The sequence below is a fragment of the Argiope bruennichi genome, chromosome X1 (assembly GCF_947563725.1).
Source record: "Argiope bruennichi chromosome X1, qqArgBrue1.1, whole genome shotgun sequence".
Taxonomy (NCBI): domain Eukaryota; kingdom Metazoa; phylum Arthropoda; class Arachnida; order Araneae; family Araneidae; genus Argiope; species Argiope bruennichi.
The window spans coordinates 105,588,500-105,602,492 of record NC_079162.1 but is presented as its reverse complement, the minus strand read 5'-3'; the positions used below and the strand labels follow the sequence as shown (position 1 = coordinate 105,602,492).

The following is a 13,993-nucleotide window of genomic DNA, read 5'->3' as shown; positions in this document are numbered from 1 at the left end:
AAAAAGAAATTAAATGGAGGAAAAAAAGACATATAGCATAAATATAGGTAGAGATAAATGTTGTACACCCAAGAAATTTAATATCAGTAACTTCCTAAAGTGATACCTTATATGTTAAGGGGACAAAATGACAAGTATCATCAATGAGTGACTTTATGTTTTTTTAAAGTTTTTCTCTGCAATATTTGCAAGAATCATACTTCGAACAAGCCAAATAAGAAGTATTTTAAATCATTAAATTTTTTTCTCTCACAACAAAATAAATTTTAGAATATCATATGACTTAAAAATGGTTATTTTTCCAACGAGATGAAACCTTTTTGACTTTGAGGCTAATGGTTAAAGTTTCATTCAGATTGAATTTCATGTCATCGTTTCAGTTGCTGAAAGGCTTGTTTACGACATATAAAGACATTATGACGGTGAAATGGTGTTTCTTAATGATTCGATGTATCTATTTCAAATCAAATCATAAAAAGTTTTTGAGAAGAAAACTTTGTCTAACGATTTCGCCAAATATTAATGACTTATCGTCCATTTTAGGATTAAAAAATCTTTCCACACGAAACGTGGGTAGCGAATAAAAAAAAATCTGAGAAGTCACACCCCAGATTATTCTCAATTATGGCATGCACTGCGCTCATGCATGTAGCATTGCTTTTGAAAAATACAAAAATGTGATTTATTACCTTTGAGAAACTATAATCGTTGATGCCAGCAATTTTTAGTCTTTCTCAGATCATTTTTTCATTCTGTTAGTATTGTCATGGTAGGAATACTGGGTGACCATAATGGAAACAAGATATACTTTCGGGCTGCTGCCCAGAATCGATTTAAAGAGATACTGCGGAAATTTTTACTTAAACCATCTACTCACTGTCGATCAAAATTCTATCAAACTGTATATCCACTCACTGTCTATCATTTCCTGTCTATCCAAAAAAGTTTTTTCGAAAAGATGACTGTCGTTGTGAACTTGATAAGGTTACAGTTATATACTGCATTTATGGATGTAAGCATGTTCAAAAATATAAGGATTAAATAAAAGTTCCGACGACTTTCGTACCTTTGGGAATATGGATATAGTTAGACATATTATTGCCAGACAAAGACTAATTATTATGGTTAAATAACTGCTAGAATTTTCATTAAAAGTTTAATGTCTTTGTGGAGGTTGTTATTATGATGCTATGTAAATAGCTTCTAAATTATGTTTTATTGTATATTTAGTTGATTATGTGATGATTTATTGCTAGTATTTTGCAATAATTTATTGTTTGTGAAATTATGGATATTGTATTTGTACTGCTAATATTACATACTTGCATATATTACTTACTTGTATTTTCTATATATTCACTGTATTTATTAGTTTTGTATTGATTGTTATTTGTATTTTATATTGGTATTGTTCTCCATATACTTTGTGAGTCCGAGTAAATTTTGATACAATCCTTCCAATAGTAAATGCGTTCTTTTTTAATGTTGCATCCTTTAAAATGCTTACGTAAACAAGTTATCAAGCCATAAATTTAAATGTGATTTAAATAAAAGTAATTCGTTTGAATTTCAGCATAAACTTAAGAAAATTAGTTGAATTGAACATTCTGGAGAACTATTACATGGTCCAGTCACATTAATGTGACCACCTGTCAAAATCCAGAATAACCACCGTTCGCAGAGAGGACAGCTGCGAAACGTACAGGAAGAGAGTCAATTAGGTTCCTGAAGATGTTCACTTGGATGTTGAGCCATGCCAACTCCAGTGCCGTGACCAGCTGAGCTAGTTTACGCCAGTGAGGATCCATGGTACGAACAACCTTATTGAGGTGGTCCCACAGATTCTAGATTGGGTTCAAGTCCGGGGAATTTGCTGGCCAAGGGAGTATGGTAAACTCATTCTGGTGCTCTTCGAACCACGAACGTACACTGCGAGCTTTATTGTCCTGCTGGCAGATGCTATCATCTTGAGAAAAAACAATTCGCATGTAGGGGTGAACATAGTCCGCAAGGATGGATATATACTTCTGTTGATCCATCGTGCCTTCCACAATGATGAGTGCACTCAGAGAATACCAAGGAAACATTCCCCAGACCATACTGCTCCCTCCTCTAGCTTGGACTCTTCCGGAAATTGTTGCAGGGTGTTTGTTTTCAGAGGTTTCATGCCATATACGCCGACGTCCATCTGTCCGATGGAGCATAAAACGTGATTTATCGGAAAAAGTCACCTGTCTCCATTCAGTGCAAGTCCAGTTGCTGTACTGGCTGCAATTTCCAACCTTCGTCGCCGATGAACAGCAGTCAGCATAGGCGCATTAACTAGGCGTTTGCTTCGGAGGTCCATACGCTGCAACGTTTGCTGAACCGTCGTTGTGGAGACACTGTTGGTAGTCCCTTGGTTCATCTGAGTGGTCAGTTGTTCAACGGTTGTGCGTTTATTCGCCCGAACGCATCTCCGCAGCCGTCGTTCACCTCTGTCTTCTATGGTCTGTGGTGCACCACATTTGTCAATTCTCTGATTTTGTACACTGCCATTTTGCCAAGCACGATATACTTTTACCACGGCGACCCGTAAACAGTTCACAAAATTAACCGTTTTGGAAATGCTTCCACCCTTGGCCCGAAAGCTAATGATCATGCCCTTTTGGACGTCGGATAAATTGCTTCGCTTCTATATGACTGCAAGAACTGAAATATTTTCTAAATGCTTACAACACACTTTATATATCCACCAAATTTGCTGATAACACATGCCTTCTACGATTGGTTATTTAACATTGAAGTCAAAAGTTGGTGGTAATCACATTAATATGACTAGATTGTGTAATTCTTGTAATTCTGTTAAAAAAATATGTTACCAAATAGCCAATGGCTGATTTCTTCTTTATGAAACCAGTTCCCTTTCCTTCACTAGATATGATACAAAAAAATTATAAGTAGAAATGTAATTTTCTGTTGTAACAAGAGCTCTTTTTGAAAATTCAAAAACTTTGATGTTTCTTAGTTCTGATTAGTATGTGTTGTATCCATGGGAAACTAAAGTGCACATTTATGAAAATAAGTGCTTTAACAATATCAAGAACTTTGTTTGTATAATCTTTGGTAACAGGGAGCTCAGCTGGATAGAGTAGAGGTCTTCGAGGAAAGGGAGTTTCACGATGGTGGGTTTGTCAAAAATGTCTCTTAGTTGAATTTAGAAAGCAGTTACAATGCCGTTGTCATTTAGTATCGTTTCTGTTAGGTGAGTGTTATTTTGTTGTTAAATCTCACTAGGCAGCTTACCTTAAGGTGGATTATTATTAATATTATTAATAAAGGTGTACTTAAAATACGATAGAGAAACATCAATCAGTCTGAAGTTTAAAGTCAAAAAAAGAACAATTCGCAAATTTCATTAACCTGAAACAGAACAGAATATTTAAATTCAAAAACACAATATGCACATGTGAAGAATTCCCGACCCTCTTTTGGGAAGGAAAAGTATATTGAATACACAACATGGTAAAATATTAACTTAGTGCATTTAAATGTTTCTAAGAATGTTACAAATAAAGAAAATTGTTGCATACGATGGCAGCAGAAGCAGTTATTTATGACAGCTAAGTAGCTCGCAAAAGCACCATGGAAATTTATTTGCTAATATTCGCTATATGTCATGAATGCTTGAAGTGACTTGGTTAAATTAATGGTTTTATAACAAACGAAAGAGTTTCATGTGCAATTTTTTGGCGAAAAGTAAATCCAAATGATAAAGGATTTACAAACGGCTACATTTCCATAGCCTGATAGTGCTTATTGGAGACTTGGTCAAGTCCATTCCAAATATGCAACTATTAAAAATAATGGGTGTTAAGCGATATTAGTAAAGATGCATTCTTAGAATGGATGTTAAGCGAAACTACCGCGGCAATCCATCTATCAAAAACTGCATAATGTTGGCATATACGATGAAAATAGGTAGCAATAAGTTTTTTACTCATGCAAGATTTTCATAATCAGTTTTTTCAGTTACGCTTGTTTGCAGCTCTGTCATTAATATATTTCTTGGAGTGATGAAGTTTGGGTTTATGTTCTCTTTACCCCCCTCGGGAAGCATTCCAAATAAGGTAATGAGAAACTTCTGGTACGGTGATTGGTTCTTGTTTCCCTGGTGAGTAAAGTAATTGTGTAGGGCTGGCTTCCTGCATAACGATGTAGGGACATACTTCCTCCGAGGGAGGTTGAACCATGTCCGATTAGGACTCAACCTTAGCTCCTGCCATAGCGCTAGCATGATGATGAAGGTCATCCAGTTTACCCCTTATATTAAGGAAGGCGGGGCACTCTTTTGAGCTTATATTCTTTTTATTCCCAAGTAAAAATTCAATCTACAAAATAATACATATGGACAATTACTTGAAGGGCATTAAAAACGCATATAACTGGACAAACCGATCGCCATGAAATTTCCTTGCAGGAAATAACGCAAATGAATATTGAGGCGTTATTAATGGCTATATATCATCTGCACATTTTTCAGTGTGATATTATTAATGGTATACTCAATAAAAATGAGATCCTGCATTACTAGCTGTGGACTTTTTCAGGAACAACTGTGACCAAGATTACTGGATGGCTATGCCCATTCACATTGCACAGAATTTGCATAAAACTACTCTTAGGCATAACTGTATTAGATAGACCTGTCAAACTTCATATTTTAAATTTATAGAACGTCTGGAACTATTTTGGCATACTAATTCCAGTTTACTGACAGCCATTCCATAGAGAATCACAATGCAGAACAGATATTCACGCAACAAAATGTCACAAATGTCATAATTAAAAGTATAATCCATTATTGATTATCAAGTATGAACTTACGGCTCCATTCAACACCATGGTAAGTCTATAAGTTTAATTGAATGGACAAAACAAGTAAAAAAAAACCATCACGTGGAAAAAATAGTTAAAAGTTACCGTAAATAAAGATTTCACAGCTCTAGGAACAACAATCAAAGAAATAAAATTGATGAAAAATAAAAACGTTTTAGAAAATTTCTTGAAATAATGGAGACCAAATGTGGTACATGATATAAATACCAAAATAAGAAATAATAAGCTACGGTTTTCGCTGTAAAGAATCAAATGAACAATACTTTATGATGCTGCCTTGTAGTCATCTAATTAACTGAAAAGAACGGGTAAAGAGGTTGCTGATGCAAAAATTCCCTACTGCTAATATGAACAGTTTTTTGCAATTCCCTAACATTTTTCCTACTGGTACTTACTAAGCTTTATTTCCACAATTTCATGGAAATAAAGCCAACATCCTAAAGTAATAAAAACTATTGAAGAATGTGTGAAAGCTACTTTTTGTAATGATAATAATTTTTCGATTCGACAGAAGAAAATTTGTCAAAAATCTCTAATGATGATGCTCGATAATACTGAATGACCAGACAGCTGCAATAATATTATAACTCTAAAGGAGCTATCCTCGCTCTGTCGTAGCATCCAGGGTAATCTGAATCATCGAGTCGCCAAGACAAATACAACATGCATTAAAATGAATACAGAATGGCTCCCATTGCGGTGCAGCTCATACGTCCATAATCTTCGAAGTGGTATGACCCGACATCGGTAGGGAGGTAACTCAATTTCACACCTCTAATATACCCACTAGGAAAGTGAGATCCTGCTTATTTATGAGGCAACTTCTCCCCCTCATATCTAAAGAATACTTCAGTGGGATTATTATTATGGCAATTGTGAACTGTCAGCAATGGGATTTTTCTGCCAATCTCACCACCGTTTATGTAAATCCAGATTAAGCTAGGAATAACAACCTATAGAAACTTAAGATGTTTCAGAGTTAATGCATTTATGTCTTTTGTATTAAGTAATGGTTATGAAAAATTGGTAGCTTTCTTCATCAAAACAGGCATGTCATTGTAAGCCCAAAGGTTAAAGTTTTATTTTATAATTCGAAAATAATTCAGCGTAAATATTTATCAGCCAAAGTGCACACGAGGTCTGAAAAAACGAAGCAAAATTAATAGAAAATAACATTGAAATGCTATATATATTACAAATTTATTATTATACAACAGGTAACTTTGAACTAAAACCAGATATTAAAGGCTAATGAAGGAAAGGTGCATCTGCTAAACTGCTTCTTTATTCTGTTTAGTCATCCCATGTAAAAGTGAACTTAGAGAATGCTAAACACATCGATGTTAAATGCCCTGCTGCTGGTAGGTAATACAAAAGCTTGGAAAAGTGTAAAAAGCTCAGATACCATTCAACAGGAACTTCCACTTTACGAGGTTGTGCCAAAAAGGTCTAGCGTAGTTTTAAAATGGAACATTAACCTAACTAATCTAGTTTTTGAGTGAAGTTCAGGAACTTCTAGAAATAATATTTAATGAAAAATCTAATTAACTTTTTCAATCATTTTGATATATTGCAATAATTAACTATTTCTTGTAAGAAATCTTTTTATTAATAAAGTTATCAAAATAGGATAATTATTCCTTAAGTTGAATTCTTGCTTTTTAAATTTGTTTAGTCTAGTTTTTGAAATGGAAGAAACGTTTTCTTCACAAAAATAAAATGTATTCCTTTTTCAAACATTCGAAGTAAATTGGAATTGTTTATCAGGATAATTAAGCATAAAAATACACAAAATTGTAAATAGCTTTCACGAGCAATCAAATGTTATTCAAAATTTCATGGAAAGAATTCGATGAAAATATCAACTTAATAGCCATTGACTATTAATTTAGAAATAAAATAGCCACCAGTTTCATAGGAAGAGGTTAAATTTTCCTCTAAAGTAGTTTCATTGAATTAAAGGAAAAAATTATTATTGAATTATGTAAATAATGGCAATAATTTTAAACGAAACGTATTTTGTTGAATGTAGTAATTAATTTTAGAATAGTATTCTGTTGAAAGCAGTAATTCATTTTATCACGTCGTTCCTAAGTGTAAGAAAGTAAAATAAGAGTATTTACTGGAGAAACTGAATACAGTGGACAGAGAATGGATAAAATATATAAATGCATTTTATTCATTCTATCTCATTGTATATTAAATATAACTTTACATTCCAGTGACTGATATATCGATATCAACAAAATGTCTTCCCTTTTTCTTTGCAGAATAAATGAATGATAAAGACGAAAATAAAAATTAAATCTCTACAAATCTGAAACCAGTTTGAAAAGGTATATATGTTTTCTGAACAACAGCTTAACTTTACATCACAAATCCCTCAATATAAGGTTAACACTTATTTGGTTGGAAAATAGCAATCTATCGTTTTTCGAATGCATAATCAATAAAATTATTTTCAACAATTTGACTTTCTCTATTTATCGTCTGATTAATCATTTTACAATTGAGTCCTATTTATTACTTTTTTACCTATTTATTATTTTCGTTAGTCTTCAAAAATACGGGAAGGAATGATTTTTTTCCCCATAAGTTATTTGTTTTGGTTGCAATTTACTGACTAAGATTGATTTAACTATTGCATCTACTCACTTCTGTTTTTTAATCGTATCTAATTCGTTAGTCTTCAAAAATCTGTAAAGGAAATAATTTTTTTTTCCTAAAAGTATTTTTGGTTGTAATTTACTGACTAAGAATAATTTGCAACTGTTTACTTCTGTTTTCTAAGTTTACATTACAGTTGAATCCTACTTATTATTTTTTGCTCTAATCGTATCTAGTCGTCAAAAGCCACAAAAGAAAGGAATTTATTCCCACAAGTAAATTTGATTGCAATTTACTCATTAAGAATAATTTAACTTCTGCAACTGCTTACTTCTGTTTTCTAAGTTTACATTTGTTTTCTAAACTGTATGTAATAATTTAACTAATCTCTTTAAATATGAATGTATTAATATATAGAATAATGCTGATAGAGTATTTGAAGATTAAAAACAGATTTAAAAAAAATTTTTTTAATCGACGCGTGTCTAAAGTTCCATTAAAACTCATTTCGATAAAATCTCAAACTGACGGAGAATCTGGTGAACAGTACTAATCTACTCCGTCTGAAACACCTGCAGTGATTCCCACAAATCTCAGACACGAAATAAGATTTTAAAAGTTATCAAGCATATTGAATTTTCACTCAAAAGGGGATAAAGAACAGCTTTAATAAACTGCAAATGTCTCAAAAAAGGACATGGACGTATTGAATTACTTTATTCAGGAAAGTATACATTTTCTCAAACAAAATTCCTTTTGTTGGAAGTTATCTCATTTCCGCCTTTTATGCAAATTCGAAATAATTAGAAAGATTATTTATTTTAAATAAAACGCTTGTAAAATTAATTGCATTTCGAATATGAGAGAAAAATATATGCTGGGATATATTTTTCTGATCTTTAACTGATTTCATTTACTATCGTTTCTAATAATACAGTGGATAATATTAATTAGTTTTAACCGAAATTCTAACATGATAATGCTTATAGCCTACCATAATATATTTGAATTACAACATCAACAATGAAAAAATCTTTCAAACCTCTCTAAAAGGTAGATCTATAGACTTTGGATTTACATATTTGACACGTTTAGTTATTTCTTAAATACTTATTAAGTAAGAGATTTTCAATATTTGTTTAGGTTTATAATCTAAAATTAACCAGAATTTTAACTTTTTTTCTCAAAAATTTTGGAGCATGTTATTGTACCAGCACCATTTTCGCTTTATATTAGTGCCACTTTTTCCCCTTCTGGAAACTATAATCACCCTAGTGGCGTATTTAAGCCTTTTGTGGCCCTAGACCATGCGCATCAGGGGACCCCTCTTTTAATAAACGGTCAATTTAGTTTCACATTTCAAAACATTTTTAAGTTAACCAACATGTTAATAATTCATTTTAGTTAATTTTTTTTATTTTAGAAACTTTGGGGAGATTATTTATTTTAAGATTATTTATTTAAAAACAAAACTAGAGAATTTTTGAAAAACTAACAGTAATTGTTAATTAATGATTTCCTTGCTATCAACTATAAACATTTAATTATAATGAGAAACTAAACAAATAATAGATTTCGAACAAACATAAAATTAAAAATTATTTCTATATTTAGACCTGTCAAATAAGAATAACGTAACAGATTAAGGAATAATAAATATAAAATATTTTTTGAAACAATTACTTATAGTTTTTTAAATAAGGATTTCAATAATTCATTGTAAATATATACTGTAGTCCTAATTTCTTACAGCTCATATTAGGCCCCCTTTTTTTTACAAATTTATTTATGTGATAAGCAGACTAAAAAATGTTTTAATTGATCCTTTGTGACCACTCTTCAGTCTAGCGAGCCTGGAAAGTTGCCTAGTTTGCCTAGTCGGAAATCCGTGACTGAGTCGCACCCCCCCCCCATGTTTATATCAAATGTTAATGTTAATGAATCATTTTTATGAATGATAGATGCTTAGAAAATTTACAGTGCTTCTGAATACGTAGTTATTTTATGTACTTCAAATTTTTTTTACTTGAATGTACTTAAAAAATCGCCTTTTTTTAAAAGAGACAGTAATAAGAAAATAGCTTCATGTATTATGAATATTTGAAAGCTAATAGCGACAATGGGAGAAACGGAAAATAGAAACAATTTTGCTATTTGAGTTTACTCTTTATTTCGAATAAAGAATTGTTTAAAGCAAAATATATTTATTTACTCATTGAGCACTTCATCAATTTTTCATACTGAGTAAACATTGCAAGAAAAGACAAACAAATACGTTATATATACTTTTATTCCAGCAGATGGTAACAAATTCATATATAATCTTCAAGTAGAGCGGTGAACTAGAATTTAGTAATACTTTAACAATTCGATACTTTGTTTCATATAGATACAAAACTATATGAAACAAAGTTCATATAGTTTTGTATCTATATGAAAACTATATGAACTTTGAATCTATATGAAAACTATATGAACTTTGAATCTATATGAAAATTATATGAAAAGTTCATATAGTTTTTTTCCATTTAGTTAAGATCTGATTGTTAGTTCAACAATCATTCTTATTATGGTCTGAATAAAACAAATTTCTCATCATGCCAGTAACGTAAATTAGCCTATTATCCTTACAAAAATATATGAAAGACCTAGAATTTAGAAATAAATTGAGGTTTAAAATTTTTTGGCAGAGTCAAATTGTTTGATAAATATTGACACAATTGAGATTTACTGGCTAGAAAGAACGTTGTGCAGCTGAAATATCTAGCGAATCAGCGTCATTTGCTAGATTAAAAATGTGGATTTAAGGATTCTAGGCTACTTTCATATTCAGGGTGATCAAGAAATAACAGGAGGTGTTCGGAGCCCTGTAGCGTGTTATGTACTGGACGAAATATAACAAAATTTGATCAGCATACATATTAAGGTATGCAATTTCGATTTATCAAGAAAAAAATTAGTACCAAAAACACCGATAGGAGAAATCCTGGAGCTGCGATCGAAAATTTCATTATGTAATTTGCATGTACGGGTAATTTGCATGTATCCAGGATAAAAGGAAGGGTTGCTGGAATTCAAGTCATTGTGCAACAATTCGCCCATAGATGACTTTGGCACTACGAGTCAAGCTGTTTTATCAGCGAGATGAAAATGCCAATGCTGCTCTTTGTGAATACAGGCGGTTAAAAATGGTTACGTAGAGGACCGATGACCATAACTAACTTACGAAGAATGGTAGAAAGATTTGAAACAACAGGAATTCTTGGTGCGCAACCAGGCCGAGGACTATTTCTGGTTGTGGGGCTACTTGAAAGCTTGAAAGGCATTGTATACATGTTCTTGACATTCCTACTTTAAAAGAACAAATAACGTTACATGTCAGACAAATAAATGCCGGTATGCTGTGAGCCCCCGTCGGAAACCTCGTGTACCACATGTAATTAATTATTTGAACATCAGGCTGGTGGTCACCTTGAGTCAAATTTATAAGTTGCTATAATAAATGCTTTTCATTGGTATTTGGTGTGTTGTTATTTATTGTTTCCATTGGCAGTTATGTAATCTTTTTTCTTACATTGGGCACTTGCAGCGCCAGGATTTCCCCTATTGGTGCATTTTTTGGTACTAATTTTTTTTTCTTGATAAATCGAAACTGCTTACTGTAATGTGTATGGTGGCCAAATTTTGTTATATTTCGTCCAGTACATAACACGCTACAGGACTCCGAACACCTCCTGTTATTTCTTGATCACCTTGTAGGTAAAATTCCAATAATTTGGATATTATAACTAAATATTTCTACTTACAGATAACTCCTTTTATCTGTATGTAATACCCTCAATATTTCTTATGAATTTTTTTTTTAATTTTAAGATTTATTTTTCCTCTCCATTTTGTGGTGCAAAAAACGCTATTGCCTCCGACTACGCCACCGAATATACCAGATGCGATATGTTAATAGAGTTGCCAGTTGTAGGCAAACAGATTTAAAGATCTCAATTTATATCAAATTAATAATACGGTTTAGTGACTGAAGAATGTAGACTCTGGACTGATTGCTACAATATTAACATTATCTGTAAACATGTTGTTTCAGTTGATTTGGAACGTTGTTCTTTAATGTATAGTAAAAATTAATATGGACCTATGTTGGAGATAAAACAAGTTTGACTATTCTTCAGAAGTTGAAGCTGATTTCATTTCAAAATGATATTCATTTCCAGTGGATCCCATCTCATGTGGATTTACTTGGTAACGAAATAGCAGACAGGCTTGCAAAGAAAGGAAGCAGCCTAGCGACTTTATCTTCTGCTGAGCTCACATACTTAGAACTGTTCTCTCAGGCGAATTTCCTAAATATGAAGAATTGGATGGTTCCCCCTACTCATGATTGGTATAGAGCCAATAAGCCGGACCAGTCCTTAATTCTTCCTTGTGATAGAAAAACCAACACTTGCCTGTCGCGCCTTGACAGTGGCCACTTTAAATGTCTTTTCTTTTCACAGGGTGAAAAATTTTACCCTCTTTGCCCGAAATGCTGCCAACATCAAGCCTCTGCTGAACATATTCTGGACTGTTTAGGATTTCATTGGGGAGAAATTTATTCTTCTCCCTTCCTCGTTTTTGACTTTCTTCTTGTCAACGGATTTTTGGATTTGGTCTGACTAAGTCAGACCATGGAGATTAGCAACAATAACAACAACAAGAGATACTTATTAGGTAGTTGATATCATTGCATAAAACTGACGAAGAAGAAACTTAATAATTTCTCGATTATTATTTGATAGTTTATCAATTTTTGATCAATATGACCATTCAGCAAAAATATAGCCACAAATTATAAGAATTTCTTAATATTTTTATTGTATTAAGAATGCACATATCTCAGTAAAATTGATAGTTAAATTATAAAATGAAATGAGATAGAACTTTTTTTTTCTATCAAAATGTGAGACGTATTCCTTTGTATCTTTTTTTCAAATTCAATTTCTCTATGTCAGTCCAAGAAAACTTTATTATAATTCAAGAAAGTACCATTCCTTTTATAATTCAAAAATAAAAAAAATTGAGAAATGCTAGGAATATAAGGAAGTATCGCTATATGTGGCATCTCCGAGAATGACAACAAACCAGTTGAAGACACAAATTACACATCTTGTTACAGTAAGACAGATAATCTTTAACATTATGTTGGGGGACCTTGACATTTCAGCCCGGCGTTGATTCATTTAAGATTAGAATATATTATTGAAGTCTGAAGCATGAAATTGGCCTTTTAAAGCACTCTATCAACCATTTATTAACTCTATGAGTCTTTATTTTTTCAATATCCATAATAAAACAATGTATCACTAGTTTACCTTCACATCATTTGTTTTATCAGTGGAATTAAGATAAAATCTTAAATTAAATGTCATTTAACATTTAAATTTAAAATTTATAGCACATGCACCTAACCTTTATCTAAAATATGCTGTACGTGCAGCCAGTGCATTTGTCATTGTAAATAAGGGAGAAAAACACCCACGAAACACTGATATTATTTTTTAAATTTTAAATTAAAATTCTGTGCGTCGCATAAGATAAATAGCTTTGGAAATTGAGTTTCGTTAGTTTAATGACACCAAATAAAATATATAAATATTCTCTCTAAAATGCTAACTTGATTTAATAATAGATATTTTTACATTTAAGTTCCCTTTGGAAAAACTTTTTTTTTGCAATATTTTAGATTGTTTTGCTATAGTAATAATGTTAGAAACTATAGTAATAATGTTTTCCAGTACTCGTTACCACTTTAGAAATCATCATATATCAGTCTAAAGATAATATCACAAAAAATTAATCTAAATATACAGTTCCGTCCCAAATGCAATATCAATGAGATCTTATTGTATCAAAATAGATTTCGTTCTTCTGATATTTGTAAAGTTTAGTCGAACAGTTCGTGCGATTGCAAACATCGAGGCTTGTAAAAAAGGATATTTCATATTTGCTTCAACGTTTTAAATAGCTTCTGAAATTTCTTATATAAAAATTCATTCTATTTTGCTAAATTCATCTAAGTTATATAATTAATAGTTCACAAATTTTATAAGGGAGTCCTGCAAGTGTAGGGTAAAAAACTTGGAAACATTTTTCTGTGAATTCATTCAGCAATGAATAGAGCACCTTTCTATCTTTTCTTATTTCGCTGCTTCTGTTATTCCTCGTCCAGACTGGACTTCCTGCCAAAATCAATCTTTCAGCTGTCGGCCTGCAAGGTTCTTTCATAAAGGGAAAATGAAACGTGGACGAAGCACTTGCGCTCGTTATGACAGCATATTGGAAAAGAGTCATTTGTGACAAATGTTTCTGTAAATAGGCAGAATATTTTATCAACTAGAGATAGGAAGTTGGAGGAAATGCCAGCAGAATGTGGGAAGATGATAAAAGACAGTTTAAAATGTCATTGTTCAACAAATTACGTAAGTCAATTTTTTGTAAAGGAGTGCTGTAAAAGTCATCG

General features: G+C 32.0%; 1 protein-coding gene across 1 annotated transcript; it reads right to left on the bottom strand.

Annotated features, from left to right (window-relative positions):
* Positions 1 to 2,227: 2,227 nt before the first annotated feature.
* Positions 2,228 to 2,641, bottom strand: LOC129959346 (uncharacterized). Its single transcript, XM_056072166.1, has one exon. The coding sequence runs from the start codon at positions 2,639 to 2,641 to the stop codon at positions 2,228 to 2,230; it is 414 nt and encodes a 137-aa protein (XP_055928141.1).
* Between the last annotated feature and the right edge of the window lie 11,352 nt (positions 2,642 to 13,993).